This window comes from Bos indicus x Bos taurus, chromosome 5 (assembly GCF_003369695.1).
Source record: "Bos indicus x Bos taurus breed Angus x Brahman F1 hybrid chromosome 5, Bos_hybrid_MaternalHap_v2.0, whole genome shotgun sequence".
NCBI lineage: Eukaryota > Metazoa > Chordata > Mammalia > Artiodactyla > Bovidae > Bos > Bos indicus x Bos taurus.
The window spans coordinates 8460621-8474076 of NC_040080.1; the positions used below are offsets into that span (position 1 = coordinate 8460621).

Below are 13456 nucleotides of genomic sequence, written 5' to 3' on the forward strand. Positions count from 1 at the left end.
GTAAACAGAAGAGTGACTCATGCTGGACCCACGTCTACGTCCAGGCCTGGCGAGACTCAGCTGCTGAAGTGCCCGACACAAACACCCCCTCACACTTCCCTTTGCAGCTGGTGACGAGGGGCCAGGAAGGAAGGGCCAGGAGGCCTTTCTCTGTCTGGGCTGGGCCTGTCCTGACGGCTACCAAAGGAAGCCTCATGAACAGGGCTTGTCTCTATATGAAGGCCTGTGTCACTGCCAGCTTTCTCTCCATCTTTACTTTGCACATAAGCTGGTAAAAGAAAATTCTCTAGGCAATTGTATGTCCAAATTAGAACTAGAATAAAGCATCCTACCATTAACAACCACCAATTCATTGTCCTTGCCAATGCTTGATGGTCTTCAAGCTCTGAATTTTAATGTAGTCTCAAAAAAACATTTGTAAGAATAAGTGGAAATCTTTTGACAATTTTTTAAAAAATGGGGGATGATATTTGGAAGTTCTTGGCTGTTGGCTGTTAAGTATTCATCTATTAAAAAACTCTCAAAACTTCCAGCAGAGCCCTTCAGGTAAAGATTCCTTATACCTACATACCGTTTTTAACAGAGCTCAAAATCCAGGGCTCTCTATAAAGAAACATTGATCTTAGAAATCTGGTAAAAGGATGGCATTATGTGGAATTCCCCCTAAGTTCTCCATTATAATCTAAGAGACCATTCTCTCTCTGTTCTCAGAGCTCCAGGAACATAAACATGCACGTCTTGAGATTCAGAACCAGCCTCTACACTAGTCTCATTTCTAGTCGCCCCAGTTCACACCTGAAGAGGCACCTGGAGCTATGGGGGCTTGAATTGTAATGCTCTCGTCTAAGAAGGGAAAAAAGGAGCCAAAGAATGTGGACAAAGAGCAGCAGGCCAAGAGCACACTCACCAGACCCTGAAATCCAGTTTCAGGAGAGAAATGCTGGTACACATCTCACACTGGGCTCCTCCTCCATCTTCTGAATAACCCCAAGAGTCTACAGGAATAGTCACCCACTCCAGTGTTCTTGCCTAGGGAATCCCACGGACAGAGGATCCTGACAGGTTACAGCCCATGGGGTCGCAAAGAGTCGGACATGACCCAGTGTCTAACACTAACTAAGTCTGCATAATCAACGCTTCTTGTGGACAGTAGACAGGCAACACAGAGTGGCGTGCTGGCCCCCTGCAGCCGCCCCGGGCCCCCTCGCCCCGTCCGCCTGCCGAGGCGCGCTCACCTGGCGCGGTCCCACCCTCGCTCTGCAGCAGCGCTCCTGTCACTTGTGCGTTGTTGGGGTTTGCTCCGGGCGCCGAGGGAGGAGGCCCTGCCCCGCCCCCGAGGAGCATGCAGGACGGTGGAGGGGGCTGCCCACGTTTTAGTAACACTTTGTGGTCCTGCTGGCAACGGAATCGCGGCGGCACCTCCCGAGGCATGTAGCGGGCGGCGCTTGGCGGTTGTCCGTTCGGCACTGCCACCCTTTTGGCATTGTTGCCACCATTGACTGGTGGCGATGGAGAGCTGCCAATTGGGCTGGCGGCCGCTGGTTGGCTTAAACTTGGTTTCGTCACTTCGGGCACTGAAAGAGAGAGATGAGGAAACAGCCTTTGAAATCCAGTGTATTTTTATGAAGATTATTTTTTCAAGAAAGTGTCCATGAGATAGGTTCCAATAAGACAATGCTCCTTTCATCCTACTCTGAGGGACATGATGTTTCCAGATCCTTCAGCACCTTCAGTTTACTGGAGAGAGCTAAGGGTGGAGAGTGACGGTGACAAGGATTCAAACACTGCGCTATCACAGAATGACATTCCGTTAACTAAGGAGGAGAAGGAAAGAAGCACCATTCACTCCCCTAAATCAATAGTGGAGCCCTCTGAAGGGCTGCCTAGCAGGTCAGGTGCACACAGACCCCAGGCAAAATCCCTGGGGAAAGGTTCAAGGCTCTCAGCCCAACAGCCCTTTCTCTCCATCCACATCCTTAAAGAAACTTTACCCAAAGTCCCTGGACTAGGTATGCTCAGCCCCCTTCATGTGTATTCCTGGACCATGTTGTCCATCTCTGTGCCACTGAAAAAACTGTTTATATGGAGATTATCCATTTGTAGATCCTTCTCCTCACCAGGTCAGAAGATCCTCAATGGCCAAGAACCCATCTTTCACCTTTTTTCCTTAGGGCCCGGCACAAAATATATCCCCTAAGGGGAAACCAGGCTTACAGAATCTCAAGATCAACGTGGTTTTGGTTTCTACAGCCAGCTGAACTTAAAGACACTTGCTTGGCATTCTGTGTAAATATTAGAAATGTTATAAATCTCTTTGCTTTTATTAAAAAAAAAATTAAGTGGACCTTATGTGTATTTTTTTCAACTATTCATTTAAACGAAAAATTTCAAAATGTAGATATTTTTCCTGTTTAAATATTTAAGGTTTCCCTCCCTTGTAAAATGGCAAACAAGAAGGATGGGAGGAATATGTGAGATGACTATGAAGCTCTGCTGGACCCTCTGGCTTCCCTTTCACCCAGTGGAGAAAGTTCTTCTGGACTGGCAAATCCCTCACTTCATCCTACCAAAAGACTCCACCCTTTCCAGGAAAATCTACCTGGCAGCACACTCTGGCAGCAATACAGAAACCATCAGCCTGGTAATTCCAACGACTCTGAGGCCAGAATCCCTGACCCCCAGAGTCATGCGAGGGCCAGCCGTGGTGGCAGTATTGTTCTGACTGCTAAAATGATGCTGGGTCAGCAGGTTGTTCACTGAACTGGCTCCGTTATGAGAGAGATACATCATCAGAAATCAGGGGGCCCAATCTACACCCGCTGAACACTGGGGAACATTATGAGTAACAAGAAGAAAAAAGAGTAAGAGCCTGAAATAACTTCAAGGCTTAAACCCCTGGTCTAACCTTAGCCAACCATGAAGCAGTACTGTGCCTCCCAGGAAGGAAGGGAGGTGAGAGGATGAATGGATAAATAAATAAATATATTTCTCAAGAAAATAAATAGGCCATTGCCTAATATTGTGTTGACCCAAAAGTTCATTTGGGTTTTTCCATAACATCTTACAGAAAAACCTGAACTAACTTCTGGCTAACCCAGTATTATTAATGTAGTGGACTTTGCATGACTTATAAAGACCAATGTATAAATGACTGACAAATGGATGAATACAGATGAATTATTTAATGATTCATTTTCTATCTGTGTCTGGAAGATTCCATAGCACACGGCATTCCCAATCTCCTCTCCTCTTACTATGAGAATAAACAAGAAGCTGATGAAGGCTGGGGAAAATTCTTCCCAACTAGCTTTTAGGCCAGAAGGAATTATGTTTCTACAGGGCCACCCTTCTATAAAAAGACTAGAATCTCCACTTTAAAGTAACCAGGTTTGTCACTCATTTCCCTAGAATAGAATCAGACATGGTAAGAAGAGCCTATAGAGCTGAGATCTGAACATCAGTTGCCCCAACTCTGAATCACTCATAGCACAGTGGAAGAAATCTGGTAGACATCCTACACTGTATAAGATTCCCTGCAAAGCTCCCAGGGCATTTCCCCACCATCACATTAGAGGAACAATGGTCCATAAGCAATAAAGTCATATTAAAACGGGGCTACCCCTTGACTATCCTTCCAACACAGTGCTCCCTCCTAGGAGATCAATCATTCAAAACTCTAGGATACTGTCAGAAAAAGCCTGCCTGCAGTACATGTTAAGAGCGAACTGTTTCAGAGCTTGAATGAGTTTTTACACTCTAAGCACTAACTGGAGAGCAATGCAGAAGTTAGGCAGGATGTCCAAGCCAACCTGCATCCTGAAGTCCAACTAGAGACATCAGAATCCCTGCAGGTATCATGTCATACTCCAGAACATCAGGGATAACTGAGGAGAGGGAAACTATGATTAAGTCTGAATTACTCTTCAGGTCGTCTCTTTTCTCTCTGAATCTTAATGGTTTGCAGCTTGTGGTACAAATATTTCTGAAGATGAGCTGCTCAAAATAAAGGCATAGTTTCTTATTTTCCAGAGAAAAGGTCTGTGGCTTAAACCTGATCTCTGCTTCAAAGGGGGAATAAAGACAGTGTGGAAAAAACTGGGTATCCTACTTTCTAATTTCCATTCATTTACTTCCAAAAACCATTTACTTCCTCTAATGATTCAATCTTCTCCCCTTCTCTGTTGCCATTATTTTATACCAATCTCATCTCATCTTATAGTCTGAACTTCTAATTGCCTCTACTTCTGAAAAACTTCAATAAGATGCTTTTTCAGATAAGAGTTTTCTTAAGAAAATTCTGAGATGGGCAGGACCAATAAACTATTTTCTTTAAATACCTTGATGGTATCAAACATTAAAAAACAAAACCAAAAAAAAAATCTTCCAGTAATCTTTTAAAAGTAATAGTTAAAATACAAACATGTTCTACAAAAGACATTATTTTAGACTGAAGAATTTCTTGGTGAATAATAATTAGTGCAATACAAAAAAATCTTAAAGACTGATGACACATAGAGTGGCCGATGCAAGCTCAACACTGTTCAGCAACCTCTAAGCACTGTCTCTGTTTCTTTACCTTCCACTCATTCCCCAAACTCAATGCACACTGGCTTTCCCCCAAATCATCTCACTGGAAGCTTCTCTCCTCATTAAATCATTAGTGATTTTGTTCCCAGTTTAATGGGAACTGGTTGAACCTCGGGGGTGGGGGTGGAGCCTGCCTTAAATATTAATAAATTAGACTAGTTGTTGTTTGTTGTTTTAGTCGCTAAGTCATGTCCAACTCCTCTGTCCATGGAATTTCCCAGGCAAAAATACTGGGCTGGGTTGCCAATTCCTTCTCTAGGAGGTCTTTCCGACCCAAAGACTGAACCCCCATCTCCTGCACTGGCAAGCAGATTCTTTACCACTGAGCCACCAGGGAAGCTCAAATTAGAGTAGACCCAAGGTTAGTACATGCAGCCATGAAATTAAAAGACTCTTGCTCCTTGGAAGAAAAGCTATGACCAACCTAGACAGCATATTCAAAACCAGAGATATTACTTTGCCAATAAAGGTCCGTCTAGTCAAAGCTATGGTTTTTCCAGTGGTCATGTATGGATGTGAGAGTTGGATCATAAAGAAAGCTGAGTGCCGAAGAATCGATGCTTTTGAACTGTGGTGTTGGAGAGGACTCTTGAGAGGCCCTTGGACTGCAAGGATATCCAACCAATCCATTTTAAAGGAAATCAGTCCTGAATATTCATTGGAAGGACTGATGCTGAAGCGGAAACTCCAATAGTCTGGCCATCTGATGCGAAAAACTGACTCACTGGAAAAGACCGTGATGCTGAGAAAGATTGAAGGCAGGAGGAGAAGGGGACGACAGAGGATGAGATGGTTGGATGGCATAAGTGACTTGATAGACATGAATCTGAGTAAGCTCCAGGAGTTGGTGATGGACAGGGAAGCCTGGCGTGCTGTGGTTCATGGGGCTGCCAAGAGTCGGATGTGACTGAACTGAACTGAAGGTTATTACGATGAGCACCATGTAGTGGCTGTAATAGGATTTCTGGAATAGACTCAAAGATAAGCGTTTTGGCCAGTGGAATAAAATGGTCCATCATCCCAGACATGATGATGGGAAAACATTGTTTTTTCGTTGTGTCCCAGGTGGGTAAAGATTATGAATTTGCTTTGGACAACAATATCTAAAAATTTTAATTTATACTGAGCCAGAAGTTTTTCCCTGTTTGACTCACCAACAGACATTTACCAAGGGAATGCTAAGTGTCAGGCACCAAAGTCCTTCAGATCTTTGAAGTTATCAGAGCCTCCCCATGTGAGAAGCCTTTCCTTGGGGGTTAAACATTCCCTCCCCCCTTCCAGTGTCTAGTCCTCCCAGAGGGGACAAAAGTTTCAATTCCTTGATTGGTCTGACCCAAACTTCTCAAGGTCCATCCAATAGAGGTTGATCTCTGTTTCTTTCCATAGAGTGGTGCCCAGTATAGGAACTGCAAATCCCTGCCAAGATACTGTATTTCTAGTAATGTAGCTTAAAGTTGTGTTTCTATAAATCAATTATTTCATATTAGTAACTTCCATTAAGCCAACTGTCACCCTAAAACCTAGTACCTTCGCAACAACACTAGATGGTTAAGTCCAAACCCTTCCATTACACAGTCTACCTCTTTAATCCTAATTGTATCCTTCATCCCTGTTAAATCTGGTCTATTACATCAATCCTACAAACGTGTCCAATTCCAAGACCAACACCCAACAAACAAGATCAGTTGCTACCTAAGTACCTTTCAGCATCTGTTACCTGAGTAGCAGGCCCAGTTCCAGCCCATGCCCATCACCCCCACTTGAAAGCCCCGTTCTGTTCTCTCCAAAAATCCTCACCCTTTAAAAAAAAATGATGGAGGATAAAAAGTATACACTGAATCTACTTTTCCTCCAAAATATGGACAAATCTTACTTCAGTTCTCTCTGTACAACCAGAGCCTTGACACCAACACAGTCTTTTCTTTTTTTCTCATAGGATCTGCTGGGGAAAGAGAGGTGGATTCAGAATTCAGGGGAGGCTGCCCAAGGCAGGCATCATCTTTGGGAAGAGGAACAGGACCCAGAAACATCAGCTGAGGGAAGAGGAGTGGGATTCGGGCAGACTCCTGGGAACAAAGATGAAGATATGGCTGTAAAATAGGATAAAAAAAGGTAAAAAGATCAGGGCCTCCGTTTTCTTATGGTCTAACATATCTCAGGGATAATTTTTATTTTTATTCTCTGGTTTTAACAATTAAATCCATTGTGAGACTCAAAACAGGCTCTCGGCTCACTTCAGAATTATTTTACTTTAATTTTTGAAGGGAATATGGAAACTGTGAAACTGTACTCCATTTTATGGTAGGTATAAGAAAAACCCTAAACAGAGGGAAACTTTGGTAGAAGTAAAAAAGAAAATTTAACTTTTAAGGCTTTGGCAGAGGAAAGAGGAATGTGATTCTAAGAACAGACCTGGTACAAATAAAAAAAGAAAGAAAAATCTAGCGGATTTTCAGTTTTCCAATAGAAACACCACTTAACATACAGAGCAGCTTGTTTCAACAGCTCAACTGGTCCTTGGCTTCACAAGTATTAAAAATTGTGGCCAGGCCCAGGAACCCAACCACTGTGTTCCAGTAACCACAGAGTCTGGATTTTTTTAGGAAAATGCCAATTTTCTCATCTGTTGTCCCCATAAGTCATCAAAAAGTCCTATAAAAACACTTAAATGCCAAAGTCCTTTCCTAGATAGTATGTTGGTTTAGAAACTATGGACACTGTTTCATGATCAATAACTCTATTTCTCTAGTAAAGTATAATTTATATTTCAAACAAGTAATTTACAGAGATACTTTCAAAATAATGCCTATTTCCAGGTTAGGAATTGACAAAGTACAAAGGGAGAACGCTATTTAACTAATTAAAATAATTACAACTAGTAAGTTTTGCTCATTTTATAAATCAGTACAAAATTCTAGACTGTTTTCTCCTTTGAAATGCCTTTCTTTCCCTTTTTTCTTTTTTTGGCAGCACCATGAGGTATGCATAATCTTAGTTCTCCGACCAGGGATCAAACCTCTGTCCCCTACAGTGGAAGCATGGAGTCCTAACCACTGGACCACCAGGGAATTCCCTGAAATGCCTTTCGATTAGAAATATATGGCAGTAATGTCTACTCATCTGAGAATCTGTTTTCCTGAACTAAGTTTCGTAAGAAACTAGTACTGCCTTTATTAGTCTTCCGTCACTGTGTGACATGCTTAGTCCAACAAAACAGAACAATGAAGAAACCAGTCCTCAGTGAAGCTCTCATCAAGCCGTGGCTTCTCTATGACCCTATCTTCCCCCAGGTTATCACAATTCCCTTCATCTAGGACAGTGGTTCTCAATCTGGGACACACTGTGGTCATCTACAGAACTTCCCTAAGTACACCTGTTATGGCTGTGGCTTGGGACCATGAAGGTGTGGGAAGAGAACAGGCTTGGGTGTTTTGACAGCTCTATGCAGATAATTCGAGTGCATATGCTAGGAGAGAACATCATATTCAAATGGGCGAGGATAGAGGCTACAACACTGGTCTCAAGGAATGATGTCTCCCGTCCTTAACGGGATTCACCAAAAGCAGGACCATCACCAGACAAGACCGCATAGTCAAAAGTAACAGAGGAGAAAGAAGTGAAAACACACAGACCATTAGAGGTTAAGAATGACCTCAGGGATATCTGCTTCTGTTTACCACATATCAGTATTTTGTAAGAGGTAAAGTACATTATCTTTTCAAAAAGCATATTCCAGGCTCTAGCTCAGAAGACAGTGGGACCATCCTAAATATAACACTCGTTTTCATACTCAATGCCTGTCACGGATCAAGATGGCTAACAACTCTCTGCAGCTGCGATCTGTAAAGTAGGGGCAAGTGTGCTGCTTTTGTTATCGTTCTAAGAAAAATTCTGAAAAGGTTCTGTTCAAAATCATGACCTCCTTACTTTTAAAATGGGGAATTACTCTATCTACTCTCCTGCCTCCTGAAGAAACATAAGGCCAACTAGAAACACTAGTATAAGTACTTTTAGTCTGTCATTACTGCTCTTCAGTGACTGCAGACAACCAACCGTACTCTACACCCACCCTCACGCATCAAGTGGATTGGAGGCTGAGTCAGCAAGTGTAAATCTAAACACAAAAGAGCACAAATCGAAAAAGAAAGAAAAAGAAAATCTTACCTTTGGTTTTTTGTTCCGTGACCTACAAAATAAACAGATACAGGTAAATGAGACTTGCTTTCTAAACCAGCATATAAGATTACTGTAATTCTGAAACCTCAAATAATTCAAGCTGTCAGATACATAGGCAGAGCTAAAATTCAGAAAAAGTCAGCTCAGACATCCCTCTAAAGACAATGGCCATATGTCTGGCTGTAACTTACATGACCGTCATTATGAAAGAGTCCAAAAATTAAGACAAAAAGCATTCACTCTTGATAAATAATGAGGTCCCTGCACTGGGGATAATGTTTCCCATTCTGACATCCAGAAAAGGAAATGGATGTAAGGCCCAGGAACAAAATTAACCACAGATACAAAAAGATTTCCCTGTGAGTATGGACCCAGACACCTGACTTCAAATCTAGAAAGCAAAGTTTAAGGGCCCACGCTCAGAGGCATCAGAGATCACAGTAGGAAAGTTGGATTCAAAACCAAGCTCTGCCACCTCCTGTCTGTGTGATCTCAGTTTTCTGTTTATCTGTTGAATGAAGATAATAACAGTTATCTCTCTGCAAAGGACTGCTGTAAAGATTAAGCCAGATAACCTATAGCAATGCTCAATAACTGTTTGCTATTATAATTATCAAAGTTTATAGAAAATTTAATGTGAAATAAGATTGAAATCATAATGTGGCTTCCCAGGTAGAGCAGTGATAACGAACCCGCCTGCCAATGCAGGAGACATAAAAGACGTGGGTTTGATCCCTAGAATGGGAAGAGCCCCTGGAGAAGGAAGTGGTAACCCACTCCAGTTTTCCTGACTGGGAAATCCCAGGGTCAGAGGAGCCTGGCGGGCTACAGTCCATGGGGTTGCAAAGGGTCGGACATGACTGAGTGACTGAGCATACAGACAAACATAAATTTGAACAAATACAGACTACTTTGTTGAAAGTATTTCTTTATATAGTAACTAATACATTTCTGGAAGTGATTAGCCTAAAAGGTTGGCCATCCTAAATATAATAATGGGTTTTGAGAGTTTGGAAATGATGACTAGGAGCCACATGGAAAACTCTTCTGCTATTAAGAGGGGAAAATAAAGGAGGGCATCTAATTATCCATGCCCTGTAATATTTAAACAAAACCACAAAAGGTCATGAATAAGAAAACATTCCAAAGGAAATGTACCAGAATTCCAACAGGGGTTAAATCACATTATTGAGATCATGGGTTATTTTGACCCCTTGTTCCCAATTGCTAATCTTCAAAAAAATTTTTTTGTATTGGTCCTCCAACTTCTGTAACCAAAATATTCCTATAGAAAAGAAGAGCTCTGATTATTTGTGGCTGGTAATCATACTAAGTTACCGCTCTGGACGTTCATGAAAACATGCTCATCTTCGGAAGGTCTGTCCTGTGGCTAACCAGCCCGCTTCAAAATGGATTCCAGCACACCACTGAATTAAACAATCCATTTGGACGACCTCCTGGAGTATTTCTTACATTCTTCCATTAAAAGCAAGCTAATTCAGCTGTACTGAATTTGTGCTAAGCAGCCTCTTAAAATGAATGTTTCCCAGTACTAACTGTTACACAGCTCAGTTCTACTGTATAATTTTTCTGTAACCCCACCTATCCAAGAATGAACTGATTTGCAACCACATATCAATTCCTTACGGCAATTTATACCACAGTAAATAAATACTTCTTAGAATGCCATCTGGAAGATCAGTTATTACAGGAAGTCAATGTCTTCCCTAGCTGTAAGCAACAAATCCAACTAATGTCAAATGTGTCTTAAAATGTGGGTTCTTTTAAAAGTGTTGTCCCCCAAGACGGTGAAAAGCTGGATAATTAAAGCATGGGTTCTGCTAACACTAAACAATGATCCTTGAGCAGCATCAGCCTAATGAATGCGAGGCGAATACTTCTCAGACACCTCCCTCATAACTGGAAATCTAACACCGTTTACTCAGGGATGGTTTTAGAAAGAGCAAACCGCCATAACCACTGAGAACAATGGGAAAGCAGCTCATTTTAATTTCTATGTATAAATTTAATTTCTATGTATAAATAATTTAATTTAGCTAAATAAAAGTCAGTTCTTCATGAACACTGTGTTGCTAGCATTCATTCTTGACCATTTACTTACTAAACAAACATTTTTTTGAGTAATGCTTTTGTCCTGGGCACTGTCCTAGTTACTGGAAATATAAATATGAATAAAACCTCGAGAAACTTACAGCCAGGCTAATGGGGAAGACAGACACGAAGAGATGATTATAAAGCAATGGGGTAGGCCGCGAGCAAGATGTGGAAGCACTAAGAAGAGGCACCACACACTCTGACTGAACGAGTGTGTGACCCCATTACAGGGCCACTGGCACATTCTCTACAATTCTTTGCATCATAGCACATTTTAAGCCTCTTAGTTGAGATGCTGTCTCTACAGTGAGGTTAAAAACCACTAAGACAGTCACATGCTGAGCTTTGTGCTTGCTCCTTAAAGTGCTAAATCAGAATCTAATTCTGAAATTATACAATGGTTCAGGATGGTAAAACAATATCAAAGACCATGTGTCAAGCTTAGACCCTGTCCCAGTCAATTTAGAACATTTTTGAACAAACGTGACCAAATTTTTATTGTTCTTAATTAACCATGTGAAAATTCATTTACAGTGATACTTCTCTTGGCCATAATTTTTAAACCAGTTCTTAATGCAGACCAAGCACACAGGGTAGACAGTCCAGCTGTACATACGAAATTCTCTGCACAAATAATCCCCATTCACTCTTGAAGGAACCCACACCATCTTTTATTTTAAATCATTTTTCTATTAGGGGGATCCACAACAAAAGTTTACAGATGCACATTATTAGTAATCACTTCTAGCATTGATATTTCAGGTTAAAAGACACTGTTACCTATGTGAAAAACAAAGATGAACTGTCCACAAGGCCCAAAACACTCACTCTATTTGGCATTTTCCTGTTATCAGCCTTTGTTCAAGTTCCCCAGTGGAGAGCTTATAACCATGCAGTCCCACAGACTGCAAAATCCATTTCTTGTACCAATTTAGTGGATGAAATGGGAATGCCCTAAGGAAAGAAAGCCTCACTGAGCTTCACTCTCCCATCACTCCCATAGGACAGTCAGTATGTGTGGCTACAGGGGCAGCGCCTCTGACAACCCAGAGATGGTGGCCCCACAGGTAACAACTTCAGTGACATGGAAGGTGGCTGTGTCCACCAAGTATAAAACAAGCCTCTGGGTTGTCATCTGACATTTTAATTCAGAATCTGTCCCGTCATTTTAGACAGTTTCAACAAGCTCAGATTAGAAGCAGGTATCCTAACAGCATGAAGATGCGATGGTGAGCCCGCCACTATTAATAAAGCCAGAAACACAATTAAAAGCAGACAAAACCTTAAAGAGTAAAGTAGTCTACTACGGCACCAAACAATAATGAATATTCCTTTTAATTAAGCCTTGAAGATAAATTACATTTCACATGTTTAATGCAGCAGGGTCACATGCAATCTAAGCCAGAAAATATTTCCAGTATTGTGTCTTATGCTGGCACTCCTACGTGATTTCAATAATTCAGAGAACAGAATTAAGGGAAATGCTATCTAACGACGCAGGGCAAACTTGCAGTGTCCCTTGAGTTTGAATGCCTTGAGTCTGTTCTAAATCTAGAGTTCCCTCTGAACCCTGTTAACAGTTGCCCCCCTCCCTAAACCTAGCTTCAATAACCTGGCTCCATAGCAGGGACCCTCAAACCTGCCTCATGGTGAGGGTCTGCTTCCCAAGTGTGTCAGACAGTGGTAACAAGAACTGGAGGCAGAGCAACTCTGCCAGGCACTTTGCAAAGGCGGCAAAGCACCGCTGCCGAACCAGAGCCCATCAGGTGAAGCTCTTGAAGCTAAAAGAGCAGTGAGGGCGGGCAGTCAGCTCAGACTGTGGCCAGGGCAGAGGGGACAGGGCAGGGAGGTCTAGCCACTCTCTGTTCCCCACAGCCCTGACAGCTGACATCGGTCGGTTCTATGTCTTTTTTCCTTTTAGCATCTCTTTTTCCCTAAGCAAATGCCTCAAAGCCATGAAATACTATCTCCTTCAGAGCACTAAGCAGGCCCACCAGACCGTCTTTTAATTAAAAATCATATATATTTATTTATTTCTTTGGCTGTGCCAGGTCTTAGCTGCAATAGGTGGGATTTTTAGTTGTGGCATGCAAACTCCTGTTTGTGGCATGTGGGACCGAGTTCCCTGACCAGGGATCGAACCCAGGCCTTTGCATTCGAAGCACAGAGTCTTAGCCACTGAACCACCAGGGAAGTTGCGCTCCCCCTCCCCCACCAGATCCTCTTTGAGGGAGGATTCTTTATGGATTTTGAGGGAGATTTTTTTTAATGGAATTATCAAAAAAGCAGACTCATATAAAATGACAATGTAGGTGGACCAGAAGGACAATATCAAGGCAAACTCTAGCAAGCTTTGAAAAATCATTCCATAAACTTGCTTAAGAAAATGGAGATTAATTACGATACAGACAAGGAAACACAACAAGCATTTAACTGTTGGTAACTCTCCTGCTTTTCTTGATATTACTCACTGTTGTTTTCAATAAAATCGGCTGCAGCATTAATTTAACATCTACTTCACGATAACCAGTGCAGGTCTTTAACTTTCTCCCACTTTCAAATCTTAAAGCTCTCAAGG

General features: G+C 42.0%; 1 protein-coding gene across 6 annotated transcripts in view; it reads right to left on the reverse strand.

Moving 5' to 3' along the window:
• TNRC6B (trinucleotide repeat containing 6B) overlaps positions 1 to 13456 on the reverse strand; it is a 251526-nt gene that overhangs the window by 53109 nt on the left and 184961 nt on the right. For all 6 annotated transcript variants that reach the window (XM_027540719.1, XM_027540716.1, XM_027540721.1 and 3 more), the window contains 2 exons: positions 8752 to 8773; positions 1236 to 1574 (listed from right to left, as the gene is read on the reverse strand). In XM_027540719.1, the coding sequence (XP_027396520.1) occupies positions 1236 to 1574; positions 8752 to 8773 (361 nt within the window). The remainder of the gene's footprint in view (positions 1 to 1235; positions 1575 to 8751; positions 8774 to 13456) is intronic.